Genomic DNA, 23899 nt, shown 5'->3' with positions numbered 1-23899 from the left:
TGACGACCTCTGTCTTATTATCGTTGAGAACTAGCAAGTTACATTTCATCCATCCGCGAATTTCGTCGACACATGTCTCAGCATTGACTTTCACGTCATTTGGATTGTTACAGACAACATAGATTTGCGTATCATCCGCATACATCATATAATCAAGATCGTGAGCAATAATTACATCTTCTAGTGGAGCCGTGTACAAGGTAAGAGGATTGGTCCTAACACTGAACCTTGTGGGACACCAAACTTCATGAATGAATTCGACGATGTTGAAGAGCCCACCTTGACGTGTTGATTACGATTTAACAAATACGACCGGAACCAAGACAAAGCTGTGCCAGTAATGCCAAAACGAAATTCAAGTCTATGTAGAAGCACCTCATGATCGATGGTGTCAAATGCGGCAGATAGATCTAGCATGATGAGCATAACATCCTTTTTACAGATCACATGGGAATTAAATAGTATTGGTAGTAAAGGGAAAGCAACTCCACACATCGTTCATATTGGGTTGTTTTCGTGTTTTGTGAATGATATTGTGTATAATATAAGTGTATATCATGTTCGGCTGTTTTATGTAAAATGTTGCTTAGCCATGGCGAGACGTACCCGTAATCTACGTGTCTTGTGTTAATCCGCACTGGCGCGGAGAGATTGCTGTGACACTACGATCCTTTGGCGCTATGTTTCGAAAACAGAGTTTTCTTCATCAGCCACTTAAAATTCATTTTTGATTGGTGAGCACAATTGATTGATTGTTAGATTTTTAATTTGGTAATATGTTGTTCCATTTACGTTTGTTGTTCACAAGTAGGGAAGCTAGAATGTCTACAGTTTGATCTCGTTGTGTTTGTGTAGGTTCGTGTCACCCTGAGTTTGAGCTATTGTAGTTTTTGTGAAGTCTGGCGCTTATAAGTGTGCCACCTATATTTCTGTTCCTTCTAATAAAAAGATGCGATTATAGGTTGGTTTTGGAACAGTTTTTTAGTGTTTCGTCTTTTTCAAGTTCACTGCAGTTTTCTGTCAGGGCTTGCTTGATTTTTGTCGTTTCTATGAACAGGCTATATGTTGGTATTGTTGGTGGCGTTATTGCTTTCTTTTTGTTGTTCAAGCAGTCTTTTTCTACTTTTATGATCTGTCTCTCTCTGATAATGCTTTCTATTTAATTTATTTGTATTGTCGGTCTTGTAATTTTTCACTAAATTGTGTGACTTTTTGTGTAAAATCGATTTCGTTCTTACATGTTCTGATGTATCGTAATGATACACCTTTTGCTGCCGGATGGCATAAGTTTCTTTGTAAGAATTGAAATGTATCTGTCGGCCTTGTGTGTGTGTGTTGATGTCGAGAATATTCTCTTTGTTGTATCGACGACCTTTGTAGATAGGTCTAAATATGTGATTTCTTGAGAGGAGCTTTCAAACGAAAAATTGAAATTAGGATGCATTTTGTTGATGTTTGATATGAATTCATTGAGTTCGTGTTGTGTTCCGATGAAAATCAGAAAAACATCGTCCCTGAACCTCAGCCAGGTCGATATTTGTTGTTTGTGTTTCTGTATTATTCTCGTTTCTGTCTCATGAAATGTAATATCTGCTATTTCTTGAGAAGACGGGGACCCTATCGAGTATCCCCATATTTACCAGTAGAATTCATCGTTGAATTCGAATGTGTTGTTTTTTTTAAGATTACTTCTAGCAGAGCTATCATGTGTTTCGTTGGTGGTTGCTTGATTATGTAACTGTTTGATGATCTTTCCTGATTTAATGCTCTGCCGATTGATTCAATTACCTCATCATGTGGTGTATTCGTGTACATGGAAATTACATTCAGTGTTACTAGAGTTGCTTTGGCCGGAACTTTGATTGTCTCAATTTTCCATATAAAGTCTGTTGTCTTTGATGTATGTTGGTTTTTCTTGACGATTTGTTTGAGAAAATAGTCAATGAATTCTGATATGTGAAAATGTTGGACTGGAGCATCCACTTATGATTGGCCATACTACAAACATAGCTCCTGGTGGCGGCACTTTGTGTATTTTCGGTATTTTTCTATCGCTGGATTCAAATATTCATATGTGTGATGGTCAATGTTTTTTCCATTGTTCATTTCTGTTATGAGATTGTGTACCGGTATGTCTTCTATTGTATTTTTTGTGTCATCTGTTGCCAATTTTGTGTAGTATTGTTGATCGTTAAGTTTACATTCCCTTACGTAATCATCAGTGTTTAAAATTGCTGTCCCCCGTCCTTTATCAAACGGTTTGATGGTTATCTTCTTGTTTTGATAGCGTTTTGAACACTATTTGTTCTGCACGTGTCATGTTGTTTTTTTAATGTTTCGAATAGGTGTGTTAACAATAGCCAATTTTGTTGCTTCCAAATAATTTTCTAGTTTTGTGTTCTCGGTTGTATGTGGGATCCATTTCGAGTTCATTTTGACAGGGTGTTGTACGGTCTGTGTCTCATGATATATCGGAGTCTCATTTTCGGAATGTATATGTTATTCCCCTAACAGGTGGATTCTGTTAGGAAGATTTGTTGTGGGAATGATTTTTAAGCCTTTGCTAAGTACTTGATTTCAATGTTGGTGAGTTTGTGTGTTGATAGGTTCTTAATGAATCTGAGTTGTTTGATGCAGTGCTCAATTTTGTTCAATTGTGACTTTTCGTTATTTTTGTCATTCTATGATTCTTGTTTATGTGTTTTCTTTTTTATCTTTGAACTTGGTCATACTAAGACACAACACAAAGCTCTCTCCGGCCATTCTGTCTCTCTCTAATCCGAACCTATCTCCAAGTGTGTACCCAACTGACCAAAGAAAACTCTGTTTTCGAAACGTAGCGCCAAAGTATCGTAGTGTCACAGCAATCTCTCCGCTCCAGTGCGGATAAACACAAGACACGTAGATTACGGGTACGTCTCGCCATGGCTGAGCAACATTTTACCCAAAGCAGCCAAACATTATATACACTTATATTATACACATATCACACACAAAACGCAAACAACCCAAATATGAAGTGGAGTTGCTTTCCCTTTACTAGCAAAGACGTACAACAACTGATGAATAATTTTGTCTTTCTTGTCTGTCTTTCTTTCTTATTTATTATTTATTTATTTATTTATTTATTTATTTATTTATTTATTTATTTATGTATCTATCTATTTATCTATCTATTTATCTATTTATTTATTTATTTATTTCACATTACAGACATTCGTATCGTATAAAATAAACAAGTATTGATTACAAGACATAGTGTGTGAGAATACTATTGTTTTACAGTAAAATTCGGACTCATGTCCCTGTTTTGTAAATAATAACGATGGAATTATTGTAAAAATGTCTAAATTATGAAGGGAATGTACAAGGTATATGGAAATTAAAAAAATTATTAAAATCGGACCAATATTGGGCAGTAAGTGGCCAAAAGCATTGAAACTATAATACCGGGGCGGCCATTTTGGATTTATGCAAATTAGGTGGTTTTCCACTCCTCGGATTTTGGAAGACTTTTGATATGTTTTTATGTGGATTTTTCTGAGATGAATGGTGAAAAAATAAATTCTGTTGCAATTTGTGGTGGGTTACCCCTTTTTTGGCCTAAAATGACTGGACTATTCTAGCAGTGTCCTTGAATCAATTGAAAAAAAATTATTGTCATCTTAAATAGACGGGTACTGCTGAATGCGATTACAATCAAAGTTACAGTGTGATAATATTGAATGGATATCTTTTTAACTCCTGGCTCAAACTGATATGAAATTTATCCAAATTGACATGCTAGTTTGTCAATTTGTTTGTTTACTGTAGATGAATAAGCAAGGTGGAGACAAGATGATAAGTTTTATAAAGATTTCATTCCTCTATGAATTTTATTTCCATTTTCAATCATTGACTCATTCTTCACAGGTGTGATAGTCATTTTAAACTGCTGTCTATAAATTTTAATGAGCAACTTTGATAAATATTTATTGTTTTGTCGTATGGCTTGATTTATTGACATCTCCTGTGAGATGCAAGTCATCATGTCTGTACTCTGTGCTGTAGGATGTCAAACATATGGGAACAAAATTGTTCATGATTTCAAAAATCATATTCTGGTTTACATGACATTGTGTACTTTAAAACAAATGTACCATCCATGGGTAAACAAATCGGTATTTTGTTGAAAAAATATATACAGTTGATGCCAGTTTTGCTCAGAATATCTCTGTTTCAGTTCTGTTCAAAGCAATAACCGTGCACATATACAGTTGTACTCGCCTCAAAATTTATTCTGTGATATAAGTTGTAAAAGAAGTCAGCTGCCTCTTGTCCAAAATTTGTAAGTGAAAAAACACTTTCTGAGTTGCCTCTTGGTAATATTCAGTGGTACCCCAGTAATCAACATCTTGAAAATGCAGTGAAATGTTTGCAGAATGACTTGTATCTGACAACAACGCCTGAAACGGTAAAACACCCCAAAGTTACTCCATTACTTGTGTTCACTCAGTGGCTTATGGGAAGATATCATCATTTACATTTCAGTCTCTTTAAAGTAGGGTATAGGCTATCTTTCAGGAGAAAGTTAATTTCGTCTTGAATTCATCCCCGGCCCCAGAACTGCTTTTGAATTACAGCTTTCAACGCACTATGTTTGGTTTGTTTTAACCTGTAAAGCGCCAGAATCAAATTTTTTAAGCCTTCATAAAATGTACCCCAGTCAATTTTCTCAGATTTTCGCCAAATTTTTGATAAAAAACCTCAGCCAATAAAATGTGATGCCCATTTGATCCAAAATTATCAAAAAACTTACAGAAAGATTCATAAAAATTGGTAAAATCTTGTACTAAAATTTTGGTGGGAAGAATTACAGCACTCAAATGGTTTACCCATATTCTCCATGATGTCAGCATATGAATAGTTGTATCCAAGGTAACGGTAATGAAGAAGTGATAATCCTGATATGATTGAATAGAAAATTAATTAATATGTTGGACATTTAAAATGCAATGAAAACAAAAAACATACAAAGTTTTCATTGGATAAGTTAACATATAGAACAATTGAGGCGTGGTTTTCAAGTGTTGCAAGTTTTCACCAATTTTTAGCTCCACTGTGTGCAACGCAGGGCTTATCAGATAGGCTGTTGTCCACTGTTGTCCGTTATCTGTCATTAGTCAAAGGCAGTGGCAGCCATCAACTTATAGCATTCCAAACTTGTCCTCTAAACAGCTGGTCCAATATCTTTTAAATTTAATAGACAGGTACCTCAGGGTGACCTTTGTGAAGGTTGTATCAAATCATGTCAAACTTTGCATATTGCATTTGGGGGCAATTTTTACCATTTTCGGACAAAAAACTCTCTGTTGAAAATATGATAAAACTTACATATTATATTTTTAGGCAATTTTTGTCAGTTTTGGTCAAACAAAAATTTGTCTGGACAGCTGAGCTAAGGTTAAATGTTAATACTCGGGCAAAGTGCGCCACCAATGATGTACGCGGCCAGCAGTCACAGCCGGCACTGATGTATACAAATGGTTACTGGTTAGGCTCTTTCCCATTCCAAAAGATAACCTACAGCATGTTCAGAAATTTGCTGCTGATATTAAATTGTGTCATGTTCATTAGTACTCCCTTAATTGACAAACCAACCCACACCTATCGTCTAAAATATTTAAACTATTGCAGCGGAGCTATATCAGCCATCAGGTCACTTGTTTGTGCCTTATGTGATGGTGAGGTACCATGCTGAGAAATAGATATGATGTATTGAAGGAGCCTTTTAGAAAACAAATGACGGCTGATGTACCCAAATGTAATGAAATAGTTGCTGCTCTGTTCAGCCTGAGTGTATATGAAGAGGGTTATTTTAGGAAAAGCAAACTTAGGATGGTAAACATTTGTTGGAAGTGACTGAGAAACAGTCTCTAGACTTTTAAAGCATGGCGTTTCTTTGCTTGATGACAATACTTCAATGCTGATGTAAAGCGTAAAGTGTTTTTCACATCCCTTTCATCAAAACAAAATGTTAAATTGAGAAATAATCTACTTATATTTCTTGGAGATAAGGGGTTAATCAGCGAGGTCAAGTTATCAATTATGCATCAATATCGTTGTGGTTCAGAAAATTGCTTTCTTTATTTGTTTACATTTCAAGGCCTTTATTGACTCACAAGAATTCAATTTAAGAAAGTTGATGTGAATGCAAATTGTGCATTCACTTTTATGGGACATTTTAATCTCATCAACTTTATTGTCATAACACAAGAATTCAACCATTTGCCCTACTGTCAGGTCCCAGAGTTTTCCACAAAATGAACCAACATTTTTTGTAAGTTTCTAAATGAATCTCATTTGCATAAAATGTTGACTTCATCCGAAGTCACTGACTGTTGCAGAATCAAGAAATTCATTTACTCATTGGTTCAGAATTTTGCTATTCTGCGCTTCTTGCCACCATGTCTTGCTGCCTTGTCTTCCGTTATTTTCCTCGGCCCTATGTTGATAATTCCAGTCACATTTCTATCCTGAGAAGTAGAAATTGCTAAATTCAGTGATTGATCCATCTGTAGAGAGAAATGTAAAGATAGATACGGAGAGATACATCCCTGTCTGTTCTTATTACACCCATCCAATGCAAATTGCTTCTATTAATTATCTAAACGAGCCAGTAATTGCTAATTAGTATTCAAAGACAAACCTTAATGAATTGCATTCCATCTTGATTAAGATTTGATTATCCTGTTCTGTAGATACAGAACCAACGAGTTCCGTTCTTGAACGTGAGATTTCTGACATCGCAAATCGTCATTGATTTTTCTTACTTCGTGTGTTTCACACTGTTAAGTAATCAAGTATACCATGTTTGTATCGAATCTCTAGTGAATCTTACTCTTTGAGTTTCATCTGACAATATTGTTTCAGAAATTGAACAAATGCCCAAAACAGAAGTTTGAAAAGAAATAGAAATCACCAAACGCTCTCTGGTATACTGAGTTGCGTTCTGAATTATTGACAGATTTTACCTCGGATCAATCATAGTCTTTCAAAAGTCATGAAGAAGCCAGCTAAAAATATCTTATTCTAGATTATATAGCAGAGTGTTATCAATACTGATAATAATTCCATTAATCTTTTAACTCCTGATGAAAAGAAAGTAGGGGAGTCTTTGTTAGCGAAGACATAATATTTCTTTTTATCTTGCACCTGTTCATTACTGAGATAATTGCAAGACCTCCTACAGAATTTGTTCTCTTTGTGATTGTGACGGAGAAATCTGTCAGAGATAAAATGGAATTCAATATGATTGTATGTCTGCAACTGCTAATGTCCATCAACTATGCCCGCTGTATTATTACTTCCATTGAGGTTTCTGTGTAATTCAGTGAACGTTCTGGCTGATTTCTGTCACTAGATCGGCTAACCATTCATGAGTGGGGTTTAGTTTCTCTTTATCAACTGCATTTTGACTATTTTTCGTAATTCTTTTGGTAACAAAGTATTTGATACTGCCATCGCCTTCCTTACTGATGTAACTGCATAACAGCTCAGACTTTCAGTCAATTCTTAGGCTATTTTGGGCTCAGTTTGACAACTCAAATGTCAATTGGCAGCTTGAAAAGTACCGTACTTTCCTTGGAAATGATTTGTCACCCAGAAACCTTTCAATACCGTGCAGGTAGTTCGTTTGGTGGACAAATTTCAAAGGCTGTTGATAAGTTAAGAAGGAGAAAAGCGAAGACATTGTTGCTACCGCATGATGACTCACCTGTGCAAATTAAAAGCTAGTCGAGCATCAGATATTACAGTGTACACTACATCAGATGGACTTTTCCAATTTTTGATGTTTCAGTGGATGTTTTAAGATACTCCACCGCGCAGACAGAAGACTCTTCAGTTTCACATGATCTGTTAGAAGTGGTTCTGGAAAACTGGCCGGCAACAGGATTGTGTTGTGCAGACTAATTTTTGCTGATGTTTGAGATGTCTATTGAACTGTAATTCATTACCATTACTATAAAAATGTCTGCAGCAAGGCGCATTCCAAGTTTAATGTCAGTATATGGTTAAAATGTGCCTACTTTCGACTAATATCATTTAGGCTCTGCTTCTTCTTAAATTTATATGTTTTCTGTAGTTTACAAACCTTAAATTGTCAGAGCTCCTGTATCGCTCAGATTTATTTGGGATACCCAGTTACATGTATAGTCAACATTGTCACTGATGTTGCATAAGAATTGTCACAATCCAACAGGTGGTCACAAACTGAAGCTTGCAAGGAAAAAAAAACAGACGCATATACAAATCCATATATTAAAAAAGTGTAGCAAATTTTTGGATTACCTTAAAAGTGACAAAATAAAGTAATTTTCATTGACTTGGGCAGTTAAACATTAAAACGATGAAGAAACAGACATATTCACCATTGGACTGGTCTCTGTTTGTTGTGATTTAATTTTGTTAAAATTACAAAAAAATTAGTTGTACGCCAAATTGCTGGTGGTTTGTGGGTATGAAAGTAAGACAGGTTAGTGACTTACTGATACGTGTATAGCACTGATGGAACATGTTTGTGAGGAAAGCCAAACCTCATGGGAATAAGGATTCACACTCCAGTTTGTGTGTGAGTAAGAAGTCCTGTTTACTTATTGATCATAAGGACATGCACACGTCTGTGAAATTTTCATGTGTATTTCTCTGCTATACTGTTATCTCTTTACCCCCTGCAGGTGGATAGCGGTAGTGAGGCTGAAGACCTGATGGACGAAATCAGCGACAAGATCGATATGAACATACTCAGGCATACCGCTGCACCGAAACGAGACAAGCTGGCTGTCTTCATTGCACGTTACAGCTATGATCCTATGCAATACTCGCCCAACGAGAGCCCAGAGTCGGAGCTTGCCCTCAATGCTGGGGAATATATCTATGTCTATGGCAATATGGATGAGGTGAGGATTAATATGATATCATATGGGACTTGTATATCAAGGGATGGCAGGTTAAATAGGGCAATATCAAGGGTAGGTCAATAATTAATCAGTGATATCGTCAAGGGTAATAGAAGTCAATAAAAATATTTCACTGGGACTCCCCAGTCATTTTGCCAGACTTCCTAAAGGTATATAATGTAATCATATCAGGATCGATGGAAAGAATTGTGACATTCTGGTGCATTTTGTTTCAGAGTTTCAGAACTCACGGATCCCCACCCTTTGTAAATACACATTGTATTGTTGGGCATTTTTGGCAAATCAGCTATTCTTATGAAACAGCAGATAATCTGGGTTTGGTTTTCAGGCAATACTTAACAGAAAAGGCCAGTTAAAGATGATATTGTCATATTAGCATTCAATAACGATGCATCGTGAGTGTATTAAAGAAATATTGTGTTGGACATTATAATCACTCAAAGAGTCCATAGTTTAATGTATCCGAAGCAGCAGCAGGGTGACAAGCAAAGTTCAAAACATCATCATAAATGATGTAATGTCACTGACTCAGGGCAGTATTTACAGTAGGTCTGTGCAAGTATCAAATAAATCTTACAAACCTAGGTTTTAATGCTTCCTTCTTGTGGAGCTCCTACTTCATCACTGAAAACGATAAAAATTGTGGATGGAAAAAAGGTAATAAAGGACTTCGCTGTGTCTGATTCAAATATTGGAGATCGTTCAACGGTTGTGAAAACATGTCAAGTAAAGAGACTGCTTTGATAAATAGCTCTCAAATAAGATTTTTACACAAATGTCAAGATAACACAGAAGTCGTAATCATTTCATGAGAAGACTTGGTGTACAAAAACAGGTCACTGGATAGTACTATGACCTTTCATAAACACGACGATGAGACCCTCACTGTGAGTTGCATTAGCGAATTTTTCATCAAGAAGTCATGTCACAGGGAGATATAAGGAATCAACATGGTTTCTGTCATGATGTATGAAGGCGGATTTTGTCAGTACGTAGCTGTAATAAACGTGTTATACAAAGCAATAAAGACGAGATTGATCCGTAATTATAGTGTGGTCTATTCCGTGTTATCCCTTTGTATTAGTATACGGATGAGATATTCCGCAGACAAGACATCTTAATGCTCCATGATTGATCATCATGGTGACCAGCTCACATGTTGCCATCTTGACAACATAATTCTACTGCCTGAGACCCACAGCAGCATTTTATGATGCATTCTTGTCCAAAATGAATTTGTTTTTCCTTACATGCACCATATGCGAGAACTTAATTTACAAATACAAAGTCTCCGAAGTGTTGGTACGCTTCGTAGGTTGATTTTGTGTTTTCATTTCTCATCTCATGACATTTCCACTTTCCAAAAAAAGCCTGAAAAACCAAGAGATAATCTTGCTTTGTCCATACTCTTATATCTTCCCAATTTATGTTCCTTTTAGACACAGAGAAAAAGAAATACAATTGAAATTTCTTTTCCCTTGTAATACCTACAGTACAAACCTTAAGATGTATTGTAGTTTTAATACCACAGTTCAACATAGATTGCACAGGAGAAAAGTTGGATTTTGCAGCAAATTAGCTTGTCAAATTATAATCGTCAAAGGTTTTGATACCACAGTTCAACATAGACTGTATTGGACAAAAGCTGATTTGCAGTAAATTAGCTTGTCAAATTATCATCAGGTTTTAATACCAGTATTACAGATATCAGGATCCAGGAAGCAAACTACAAAATCCATGACAAAAATTTGCAGAATAATTGTAATCAGTTGCTTTCCCAAATACAGAAAATTATACAGTCAACTTTTTAACTCTTAAAATGTTTGTTCTGAAGACAACCAAGCTGATATCATATTTTATACATGACATGACCAATCAATCCAATTTACTATGAGTCATCGCTATCATGACCTCATAATCCTAAACGTACTTTATTTTCATTTCCACTGTGATAAACAAGCACATGAATATTTTTATCTCAACAGGATGGTTTCTATGAAGGAGAATTGATGGACGGGAGACGGGGTTTAGTGCCTTCAAACTTTATTGAAAGAGTCGCAGGTAGGACTGGCATTTAGATAAATTCTGATTCTGCCCTTGCGAGTCACTTTCCCAGTGTTCTGGCACATATCATGTGCTCAACCAAGGTTACTCATTGTGTGGGCATTGACATTTCATTTTCCCCCAGATTTGGGTCAAGTTACATACATATGAAAATTTGTGATGAAAATCAGAAAAATGATGATAGTTGACTGTATAGTTGACTGTATCGTGTTTCTACTCAAAGGCTGGTTGAATTACCAGTTTCTACGGTCACATCATCTAGAAATTAGATTTGGACATGAGTTGCTTTCGAATTTAAGAAAACCATCAAGAAAGTTTTGAGACTTTTTCCATTATTATGTTTAGAAAGTTACTTTGAAGCCCTGCAGAACATACAAAGGAGTCATGTCACCCCACGCAATGACTAAACTCGGATAGACCATCAATTTATATGTTCCCAATCCCTTTTCAAGAACATTTCCGTGCATGAATTATGATAATGAGCTAATTAGCATATTGACCAACCCACCCTTGATGCTGTATGTTAGCTAGTTAGCATTCACAAGATACCGGTAGTGTTGTTTGATATTTTGATGTAACGTTGTTCGGCATAGTTATATTGCATTCTGGAAAATAGTTTCAATCGTGGATCCATATATTCAATGTACAATTTTGTCTGCCTGGTTCCTTGTTCACTGCATTAAAAGTAGCCGTACGCTTTATTTGTTTAACAAAGTACGGTAATCCCATAGTCATCGATCATAAGTTAACTTCTCAGATGTCGACATAATTTGCAGTCTCATAGTATATTTTCCTTTCCTTTCTTTTCTTTCTTTATTTCTTTTTTGTTTTTATTTTTGTTAAAATGATTTGTCATCCTCATTTGCATAATAGACGAAGATGATGTTAACACTGAAGGTAACAGAACCAATAGCCACTCATCATTTCCCACTGTCAACCCCCGACTCATGCTAAACCTTGCAGTCATCAGGCCCCCCCCCCTCATCTTGCATCATCCAATTTCATCAACCTGCCTACGTCTTGCAACTTTTTAATTTCCTATAATATTCTTCAATGTATGCTAATCGTAAGGAGTACTGATCATTTCCACAGAAGCTCATTTCTAACCGAGTCGTCACGGAGATATTATATTTAACCTTTCCTTTATTCAGACACAAATCACTTTGAAAATAATCAGCTGGAACCCTGAAGTCCTAGATAATGACAATAACACAGGCTGTAAAATAATCATTCATCAACTTCAGGGCTTGCCAAATTATTTCTTGACATTTTCATGCTCCATTTATGTGACACGTTATCCGGCGCAATTACGATAGTTTTTTTTTTCCGTCTGTCTGATTTTTTTCATCCGCTAATGAGCTTCTTCAGAAAATATCAGTACATGCATGATCGTTCAAGTAATGACTCCTGTCCCATGGTGATCGGAATGGTGGTGGGTTCATTCTAGTGAGTTCAGTTACCAGACCTATGTGATGTCTGCTTCTCTATTTCAAAAGGCACATTTTGAGAATGCACATTTGTGTCTTCGTCTGTTTTGCATCAAAAATAATACAGCTAAATTCAACATTGGAAAGCTTTCGTACGTTTGCAATTGCTAGTAGACATTTAGTGCAAATGATTGCAAAATATAATAAAACTACAAAAATGGATGTCAGCCTCACTTGAGAAGCACACTTTAGTGCATAATAGGGAAACTGACGATAGCTGAGCTCTCATGTCATGGCTGTGGTATAATATAGTATAAGTACTTCTGTACTATGTAAGTTAAAAGTACACTGTCTTTCATGTGCAGGGGAAGTTGAAAGTGCATGCTGTATACTTTATCATTTCTCTAGGTTCAGGTGTAGTTTGCTGTCACAATGTCTGTAAAATTTTAGGAAAAAATTTATGTTTTGTTATCCTCTGTGAGGAATAGATACTACAGAACTTTGCCACCATGTTGCACATTGTCAATACTTTGGAATTCTGAAACACCCTGTGATGTGGATTTATGTCACACTTGCTCTTCTTTGTATTTTTTTTTTTTAATTTCTCTTATACTAATGATACATTTGATACCAAATCAATACAACTGTTAATCAGTTTTTCAAAAACTAATATTTTCATTATTCCGTCATTTGATCTCAGCTTGTTTGTTTTCTTCGAATGTGACCATACTTGTTTCCCAGGTATTTCCTTAACACACAAAATATTCCAAATATTTTCAAAAGGAGTATCCTTCAATTAGATCACAATTTTAAAATTTTTCAGTTTCTACCTATCTAGAATACATAAAATTGCTTTTTAATTGTGCCAGTCTGTTTTTAAAACCGTTCTCACATTTTCGAAATGTATGGACTGTTTATCAGGCTGAAAAATTGCACCTAATAGATTAGGCTATGAGGACAACTTCCTGTTCTAAAGATTTGCATTCTGAGATGCTTTCCTGTCATGGCTCCTATTTACCACAGTACGGTTTCTGTCATTGTCTGTCTCACCTGTCAAAGAAAAGCAGCAGCAAAAAAAAAGAATCGATGAATTTATGACCAAAGTATGACAAGGGAGTTTGCCTAACTTATCATTATGGCTTTATTATCCTGTACTGAATTAATAGAATCATTGGCCATAAATCAGTATAATTTGTTTTTCCTTTTGATAGACAGCACTCTAATACTGCAGGACATTCAGATCGGTGCGCTGTCACCTAACAATATGACAGATACAAAAACTATCAACTTTCAATTATCCGATAGATGAGTCCTTTCCCTCTTCCGTGTCATCTCTTGTATCCATCAGACATTTATGGCACTTATTTTTGAAATTTTAATATTGTAATATTTTCCAATGGCAAGTTTCTTTTAAATATAAAGTATAAATGTCAACCTTTAAAATGTTAGTGAACAGTTGCCGAAAAAACTTGTCAGCAAGCTTCTAGAAATAACAGGTGGTTTGGTATTATTTAGTTAAAATTGGTTAGAGTGGCAAGACAATGTGAAATAATCAAAATTGTCTTGTGTCACAAATATCAAAAGATGAACACATGAAGATGTGGAAGTACAATTGCTGTTTGAAATTTTGATTGGAGGTCCTGGTAACATTGAATTCTTCATTCTTGTAACGTCTTTCCCATGTGCTTAGGAATAAACTTACTTCCACTGTACTGTATTCTGTGCTGTACAAAATGTTTGTCCCACCATACATGTCCCACTTTCAGCTCACTATCTCTGTGGTTCCTATCCTGTCAGAGTATTTGCTTACTTGCCTTCTTTGCTTTATCTTGGCAGAGATACCAGTAAATAACTGTGTCGCTAGCTGGCCCTCTCTTCCCTGTGTGTTTGTAATCTGGTTAATATACAGCCACAGCCTGTTGGTTTTTCTCAAATCCAACACTTCCGACTGACCAGCCACTTTGTTTTCCATCGCCGTACCCTGTACAACAAAACATCTGTGGGCGTTTTCTTTTTTTTAAAGGAGGGTCATTTAAAAAAATTTGCCCGACACCCTGCCCACTGAACTGTTACGCTATAAAGTACAGAGATCTTCCCCCAGCTATTTGTATTCACAAATTCCTCAGTGGTTGGTGCACGACACACATGCCTGCTGCCACCATGAAAAGATTCTGGAAGTTTGCCGCTGCACCCAGCTTCGATTTCAATTGTTTTCCGTGTTTCGTTGCAGATGAGGATATGCCGGAGTTTCTTCAGGAGCCGGCTGATACCGGAGAAGGTAGGACAGAGTACATTCCGTTACAGCAACTTTCCTTGTTGCTGACTTCGTATAGAAGAGTAATCTTTCTACGATTTTGTTTCTATGACTTACCACAAGCTGCCAGCTTGTATGATTTTAAGCAAATCACAGTGTAATTGGGACAAAAAGTCAGACTCTAATCATAGTCTAAGTAAAACTCACTGTAGTTTCAAACAGTCCCTGTCTCCAATTTTAAAATCATTACTCACATTTCACTCAATTCTTAAATTATTTATTGCCCTTTTCATATTTTTAATCACCATTATAATGAATCATCTACATGTCTGAATTAAATTCAACTTATTCGTTTGTGTAACCATAGCTATGATTCAGTCGAAAATATACATTAAGTAGTTAAGTATTGGTTGAATTTCAGTAATATTTCAAACATCTGGTCATTTGTTCTAGAGAAATTTCACATAAGAGAAGTGTGTTTGTGTTGTGAAATCTTTAGGTACTCAGAATTTAAATGGGCTTTGAAATGGTCAAAATTACATACTTGAGCACCAGTGTTTACACAGTAATGCTGGTGGGTTTTTTGCAGCCAGTGCAATAATTTGATATTCAACTTATGTTTTAGTTCAGTATAATTCAGACTTGATACCGGTACTAGTATAGAGGCTAATAACGTTGTTTACTTGCTACAAATTCTAACGGGAAATTTAATGCTGTGATATCTCATCTGATAAGATGAGAAGATATGAATAAAGTCACTGTCACAGCTGCCAGTCACATGGTGATATTCTATTTGTGTGCTGCAGTCTTTCATTTTAACGTCAAGTTTTGTCACCGGAATTTCAGGGTGTGTGACATGCCTGCATAGAAAAGAATTATTTACTCTTAAATTGTATAGGCGCTTTGAGATTTAGGTTGTTTTTCTTTGGAAAAGTCTCCAAGGACTTTGAATTTTGATCTCTTTGAGCTATTGATGGTGCATGTACTTGTGGTTCATTTGTTATCACAAGATTCAAAAGCCACCTATAGAGAATGCTCGGTCAACAGCAATAATACAATTGCTTTGTGTTGTAAGTATGGCTGCCCTGCCTCAAAGTTACGGTGATTTCAGTGTTTTCTACCTTGGATAATTCCATAGTGTTGATCGACCTGTGAGTACGTTGAAATTGTGTGTTTTTTTAGATGGACACGTTGATGATGGAATCAGAAGAATCATTACAGAGTATAATGGGGGTCTTGATAACTCATTTTCTCAGGTGAAGGCTTAGAATTGGCCATTTTCACACACTTTGACATGCTATGCATGAGTCATCCACAGTAGGATTGGCACAGAAGACTGACGGGTGTAACTGCCCACAGCAACGGCCATCTAGAGGAATTTCTTTGTCACCATTTCATTCAAATCTGCTAACATTTAGAATTCTGAAACACTCTGCATTTTGAAAACAAAAGTTTCATGATGACAAATAGCTGAAGAAAGAGTCCTCGAGCAAAACTGTGAACTTTCACATGTCATTTTAAAAGCAAACATACAGTTTGAACCAAAACCACTCATCAGGCATAAATACCTTCCACTGGCTCTGTATAATGCATGGGTTGTTCGGTGCTTAACTTAGACCACTTGTATTTTATGACTTTTGGACTCAGTAGTTTGCTAAGAATAAAGCATTTCCGGCGCATGACAAAAGCGTGCTGTCCATAAATATGTCAAATCGAAGAAAGTGAAAGGGGTCAAGCATGAATAGCATGTGTATGTGCTACTGTAGGTATCTCTTTCATCATCAACAACCCAGACAAGCGCCACTCCAAGTAAATCTCTCATTCAATCTAAAATCTTTATTGTTCTTGTTCTTAAGTATATGCTGAGGGTTTTCTCGGGTCCGTTTTCCAACAGTCATTTCATGCTCCTTGAGAAATAGAGAGAGCTGGATATACCCCAGTCACTGTTTAAGATTCTTTCTCAGAATTAGTCTCTTGAAAACAGTCAGCTAAAAATAGCCGTTAAAAATGAAAAATCGTGATGTGTTTCTTTTAAGTAGCTCAATTTGTACAGTTGCCATGGAGATAAATGAGTGAAATGATTTCTTAGAAAAACCAATCTCAAAAATTGGATTAATGTGAATATGAGATGACTCAAATACCGCACAGACTCATGGAAAAGATGAGGTGAAAGAATATTACAAATTCCCAGGCAGTTATCATGGCAACCTTTGATAAATTTAGCTCTAATCTTCTTTCCGGCATGTCTGATCACTCTTTGTGACCACTCTTTGGCCATCTGTATGTATGAGATTAATCTGCTCAAAAAACTCTCCAAGCATATTACATGCAAAAGTTTGATATTGTTTCATTTTGTGGTCGTATGCTTGTATGAGATTAATATGCTCAGCAAATCTCCAAGCACATCACCAAAAGTTTAATATTTCTCTTTTTTGCTGCAATCTGTCTTTAATACATGAAAGCCAAAGTGTTCTGTATTAATTTTGATAATCAAACCTGAACGTACAGGAAGTCTTAGAACATAACGCAAAGACTTGTGTCGATCATTAGGTGGGCATGAAATCAGACAACAGTTAATAAAATACTTCAGAAGAGACTTTTCTAATATAAATTTAAATCACCTTATGGTCTGTCATTTGCTCGTAAACATTTGTTCATGAGGTGGTGATGTTTAAATGTGCAATATTGTAATTGTTAGCTTAACTTCACACCATTGTTGTGTCTCGGGATTCAATTCTTTGTATTTTTTCCATTGTTTATGTGTGTCACAAAATGTTTTGTTTACGTTTTTAAGTGTTTCACTTGGTTGCACACAACATTGTCTCTTGATTCCAGAGCATGAGTGAAATGTCACAATGTTAATGATCTTTTTGACTCCGACTTCACGTCTTTACCTGTCTCTGTGATGTGTTTCTAGATAATACTCAGATACAGCCAAGTCACGACACTGTCAAAACTGTCAAAAAGCGATCAACACTACCACCTCTGCCGTTGCCATCACAACCGCCTCCCGTCACTGCTGCATCTCCCGTACAGCCAGTCGCATCGTCACCGACTCCTGTAGCAGCTCCTGACCCCACATCCACTGTAACCATAGAAACAGAAAAAACAAAAGAGGAAGTTGTTCAGAGCAGTGAGGAGGCCATGATTGAAGGTCCAGAAACCCACTCTCTTCCCTTTCTTATATCTTCTACTGATCTTTGGTTTCTTATTTCTCATTTCAAAGTTCAGACACGGAAGTGTCTTTTAACAGTGTGTCCTGCCTTTCTGAACCATCTTTTTACGAAATACATTTGTGTTAACAATTGTTCACAGAAGTTATAAGAAGTCAGGATCTAATGATTGAATTTAACTTAAAGTGTTGTATACCTGACATAATTTCTGTGTGTAAATATTTATCAAGGTATAAATTCCCTGTTTGATGCTGAGAAACTTTGAAATGAGAAACTTTCACTATCCACTTGCCCATCTGTCATCTTGATTTCAAATCCCTGATTTGTCCGGGGTATTTTGTCTGTCATCTTTAGTCCTGTTTTTGTGAAGGCATGTTTTACAATTCATCCCCTCTTCTTCCCTGGTATCTATTTTATCTCTTTACCAACCCCATTTCCCAGCATGCATTTTGTCATGTGATCATTTTCATCTTGCAGGACGTGTTACTTTCATTCGTTTCCTGCGGTGGTGGTTTGTGTGTGTTTCATGGGATCTGCACTTCATGTGTGTCTGTCGTGAAGTCTCGTGACACATACACACACATCTAGCTGTGTGCTTTCCTCTCTTGCTAAATGACTTATATTCTTTGTATCACTGTAGAGCTGGCCGCTGAGATAGAGAGTACATTTTCCAAAGACTTGAACTCTGACCCTGACCCATCTAAGGATCCTTCTTCAAAACAAGGTTCTTCCACGTTATAACTGTTTCTCTGGATGCACTTTTTTGCTGTTACACTCACTTCAACTGACGCTTCATTCCTTGGTTCTGTCTTTTGTCAGTTTCTGTATCTTGCATGGTGTTTTTTTTTCTGTCTGTTTAAGGAGTTCTTGCATCATTGACTCTTTTTCCTGATTTTTCTGTGGTTATATGTTCTGTTATTTCTATTCTGTGGTGTGAGAAATTAAACTTTGTGATACCCGAAAACCTAACCTTCACAAGACACAGTCATAGATATTTTTCTATTTGTATTTGTGCAAGTCCTTTATACACTGTTGTTGTTGTTTTTGTTGTTGTTATTGTTTACTTGTTGTGTTGACTATTAACAGACTTTTCAAGTTCATCCATTCATGCCTCCTTTCATGACACTAACATGACTCAGACTTGTGCATGAGGTCGCCTGTGTTCAATGGTGATTTCTACTTCCCAGCATGCACTTCACTTACTGTAAATAACATACAAATACTCAACACCAGAGGGCACTGTTTACTGGCTTCTTTCATGCTGTACCGTGTATCAGAAAAGAAGATTCTGCTTTGCACATTGAGCCCTGATGACACATCATTGCCAAAAAGGATGTTTTTACCTTATTCTTTTAAGATTGCATGCCAAATTGCTTGAAACTCATTCTCAGAATTGTCCTTTTTTCATAAATTCTGCACCTTGCATGGCTTGTAAGAATTTGAATCTGATGTAGATAAAAAAATATTGCATCACTTTACTTATTTTCAGCAAAACCTGTCGAATATTTCTATCCTGGGAGACACTTTGTTTCAAAAGTGCTATTTTTATCAATTTTCCAAACATTTTACTACCTTAGAAAATTATATTTAAAAGAAAGTACCAATATTTATATTGTAAATGAAATGCCTCCATTTTAACAACACTTCTTGGATACATTGACAAATCTTCCCCCAAGGTCATGACAATACGGGGGCGTCTTGCAGCGATTTGAAAGCTTTATCCAATTGGTTGGCAGAATAATGAAAATAAACTCCCTAAGTTGCTGTGAATAATGACAATCGACCAATCAGATATAACCTTGCAAACACACTGCAAGTCAGCTGCAATACTGTCATTTTCATTCATCAGACTTTCTTTGACAAATATCAATATACATATTATATGCAAGCATATTGTGCACACATGTGTAATACACAGAGTTTTTATCGGCAAAAGATTATACTTCTCATCAGCCCAAATATCCGGATGCTTTACATTTATGGAATTTTACAAAATCAAAAAGGGATTAATAATGTCAATATTTATGAAATTTTCTGAAATATGTGAAACTTTATGAAGCCAGTAGCCATTTAAACAGAAACCTCTGGAGCTTCAGTGTGTAAATAAGTGATGTGGTCGTTCTATGTCATTTGTGTGAATGTAATCATTTTAAAATATTTCTCTATAGCTCATCCTTTCTTGTTAAAACCAAAGAATATGCTGTCTCTTCGTGTCCTGTTCATAATTAAAATCTGCTTAATAATCACACAGAGCTTCCAATAAAGTTTTTAGTCAGCTCTGATAATTGTAACCTGATGTTGGGCCATTTACTTCTAGTTAATATTAATCTGGCAATAGGCTCAGGATAAAGGGTGTACTACATATGTTCAGTGGGTTTCAAGTATTTTATGCATAACACCTAATGAAAAACCTTCCTTAATTTTTACACAGTATTTATTTTTATGATCATTTTTTGTAGATATTGGTAATTTGAATTTTTTTTTGTTTTTTTTTGCATTTAATTTGCTATTTTATTTATAACATGATCATAATATGATGTATTTATGTTGACATAAACCAGTGCATAAATGCAGTCATTGAGTCATCTAGAATTGGCAGCATACATCAGTTATTGAACTGTTTTTTTTCAGGAAATTTTTAATTATGCTGAATTGCGGACCCATTTGACACACGCAATCATAGTTTTAAATTTGAAAATTTGCAATATCATCTGACAACACCACAAATGCTTGAAAATTTTTCTTCTGTCGTGATATTAATACCTGTCAATTTCTCAAAAATATTAAAAGTCGTACTTAAAGTGGTATATGAAGTTTTTCTATTTATAGTCAGTGAAATGGAAATGGAATCCAAATTTTCCATAAAAAAACTTTGATGCTGTGCTCCTACACATAAGACAACTCATTAGCACAGTATATATTACCATCTTTGCACTCTATACAAAAAGTGTCATAGTTCTCATGGCGTCATAGACAATCTTTGTATTCAAAACTGTTAGTTTGTTTTCATAATATGCCTCCTATCATTCACTTCAAAGTCACTGCAAATAAGTCATACCTTGAAAGGACTATACAATGTCAACTGGAATCATAATCTCTGGTATACATGAAGGATAATACTGACATATTATGTGTGGTTTATAATTTTATTTTCCATCCACTGCTCATGGTGTTATGTTTTTTTTTTCCGCAAGGAAAAAAGTATTACTTTGATTTTTTTTCGGCAAGAGCAAAAGTGTCCAATGCTGTATTGCAGTACTTTTACAGCTTGGTACTTTGACCAGTGGAAAATATAATATTCAATGTGTAACTGAAATTATCCTTCTGTAGGTATTTTTTTTTGCAAATTTGTGAAAATAATTGCCATTGTGTTTATGTAAGGCAGTGTCACTGGCTATGGCAAATCTGTCTCCTGGGAATTGTTTTCACGATACAGTGATGTTTGTCAAGCCAGGTGTGATGAGTGCACTGAATTCAACTTGACCCTGATTGCATCATGTGTTTGCTTTTAATAATAACCGTCTTGACTGTGTTATACAGGTGAACATTTGAATGATTTGGAGTTCGATAGCAGTGATGAAGATAACGCTGGCTTGAAAAATAAACTTACATACCCAAGTACGTATCAAGTCATTTCATTATATCTGATGCTTTGTCAACTTCTGGTGCAATTCAGACCAGTGGACACAGTGGTAGTACAAAGCCATCATCAAGTTTGATCCTGTAAAGCTTTAAACCCCTGTGACATTTTGGTAATGCTAATAATGGATGTGTCTGTACCATTTCTGTGCATTATTCAAGTGATTAGTTACCTGGATTCATTTCACATCTTCCCTAGTTTCGTCGATGAAATCGTGTAGAAAGTTCAGCTGCCTGGTATCTCTGTGTTCATTCATAGCTATTCCCATCAATGAACAAAATTGCGATAACGTTATAATCTTTAAATGAATTGAAATTTTCAGTTCTCAGCCAGTTGTCAAGGCTTTAGTAAGTGAGCAGCTTTCAAATTTATGTTTGTGGCATTCACATGTATCATGTTTCTGTTCCTAGACGACCTTGCCGCCTTGCGACGGGGAGATCATCAAGTCAGTGACTTGGAGGATATCCCCGAAGTGGAGGAAGAGAATGTGCAAGTTGCAACCATCCACAAACTTGCAAGCAACGAGGACAGTCTGACATCCATCAGTGAGATCGATGACTTGTCCCTCGGTGGTAAGTAGATATGTATTGTCTCTTTACAATATTGGACATAGAGGGCGCACTTTCTGTAGAATCTGCTGTGACAGCCCTATTGATTCTAAGATGACAAGTCAGGCTGCATTCAACACACCATACCTAATGCATTATTTTCTATACATGTGCAATATTTCTGACATGTCACTGTCATGTTAAAATTGCACCAAAGCAGCTGAAATGAATATTCACAAAAAAATTATAGTGTCACAGCGAGGAACTGACTACCATGCAATAAGACCTCTTATCCTGTATTTTACTATCAGCACAACTAAACGTTTGTTTTTCTGCGTTGTTTTTTCTACATTATACTTTTGCATGTCTAATTGACAAGATTCATTTGCATGCAACTAAACCATAACTGTTTTAAGTAACCCCACCCTTTACTGTCTCTCCCTCTATCTTGCAAGAAGTTGCCTGTCCGAAGAAACTGGAGCTGGAGAAGCAAATGCCCAACAGTATTATACTCCAGTGGGTGGCTCCGGATACCATCGCGCCTCCAGACATCAAGGAATACCGCGTCTACGTGGACGGCCGACTGAAAGCCTCAGTGAAAGGCGATGCCAAAACTAGAGCCTTAATAGAGAAAGTGAACGCTAGTCAATCCCACCGTATCTCAGTGAGAACAGTCACCAACGCTGGGATGTCTGAGGATGCTGCATGTACTATTACAATAGGAAAGGGTAAGTCTAGTCCCTGGTCTTGAACTTGGTCACATATCTGTGGATTCCTCTAATGTCTCCAGTTGTAGTCTCTTGTTTGTCAGAGAATAGATAAGGTTTGTCACAACAATAAAAAATGTGAATTGAAATCATGTGGATAGATGCCACAAGTAGCATCATTTTCTCTGTAGTGCTACTGAAATCTTAATGGGGTTTGAAAGAAAACTTCATGGTGAAATACATAGAGTTCTGAAAAGGTATCTTGATAGTTACGTGAAGTTTTGAAACGGAAAAGCACAATGGCAGGACACTTTCTCTCTAACTGCAGAGTTATTGGCAAGTCAGTTCATTGGATGTTGTGTGCATTTGGTCAAAGGTCAAGTGTCAAGGGTCATAGCAAGGACAAGTTTTACAAAATGAGAATGTGCTTAGAATATTTCTCACCGTCAAATAATGTCACGAATTTGTGAAAATAACTGACAAAGTGAGAAGAGATTGCAGCTGGAATGCTCATCCCAAGGTATACCCTGAAGTCACACATGTCAGAGCAAGCTGAAGGTCATTTGTAATGGAATAGAGATGTAAAATTTCTGCAGAAAAATGGACTTTGAGAATAAAATGTTTTTTTCACTGTCTACAGAAGCTACAGCTGCACCCAGTGAACTGAAAGCAGTCAATGTACTGCCCACTGCAGCAGATATCATATGGTTGCCTGGCAACAGTAACCTAGCGCACGCCATTTCAGTAAACAATGTAGAAGTGAAAATAGTAAAGCCGAGCACTTACAGATACACCCTTACAGGTAAGTGGCTGTTAACTTTTGTGTTCTTGCCAAGGTGTTGCTAAGTTGTTGGTGCATCACTATGGTTAATTGGGAACCCCCCCACTATTTCTGATGTCCCCTAATATGATTGCATTGATATACAGTGGAGAGCTGTAAAATTTACTGGGGTACTGTCCTCAACAAAAAAAACAGTATTCATCCAATGTACCTTGGTCACACTCATTTCAAGTAGTATTGCCAATACGATTTTTGTCCAGCTCCTAAAGGAAGGGGAGGGGGTCGCTGGAACTATGCCTGTTCAACTTTCTTGTTCACAAACAATATTTCATGCCTGGTATTTCT

At 36.3% G+C, this 23899-nt stretch overlaps 1 protein-coding gene across 12 annotated transcripts in view; it reads left to right on the top strand.

Annotated features, from left to right (window-relative positions):
* LOC139145576 (RIMS-binding protein 2-like) overlaps nt 1-23899 on the top strand; it is a 62949-nt gene that overhangs the window by 28732 nt on the left and 10318 nt on the right. For 7 of the 12 annotated variants that reach the window (XM_070716820.1, XM_070716817.1, XM_070716819.1 and 4 more), the window contains 10 exons: nt 8718-8939; nt 10946-11021; nt 11898-11921; nt 14682-14729; nt 17623-17859; nt 18519-18602; nt 21419-21496; nt 21929-22090; nt 22522-22794; nt 23414-23575. In XM_070716820.1, coding sequence (XP_070572921.1) covers nt 8718-8939; nt 10946-11021; nt 11898-11921; nt 14682-14729; nt 17623-17859; nt 18519-18602; nt 21419-21496; nt 21929-22090; nt 22522-22794; nt 23414-23575 — 1366 coding nt within the window. The remainder of the gene's footprint in view (nt 1-8717; nt 8940-10945; nt 11022-11897; nt 11922-14681; nt 14730-17622; nt 17860-18518; nt 18603-21418; nt 21497-21928; nt 22091-22521; nt 22795-23413; nt 23576-23899) is intronic. The other 5 variants (XM_070716811.1, XM_070716812.1, XM_070716815.1 and 2 more) reach the window with 5 other exon arrangements.

This window comes from Ptychodera flava, chromosome 12 (assembly GCF_041260155.1).
Source record: "Ptychodera flava strain L36383 chromosome 12, AS_Pfla_20210202, whole genome shotgun sequence".
Lineage (NCBI taxonomy): Eukaryota > Metazoa > Hemichordata > Enteropneusta > Ptychoderidae > Ptychodera > Ptychodera flava.
Note: the sequence above shows the minus strand (reverse complement) of the source record. Positions and strands in the feature narration are given on the sequence as shown.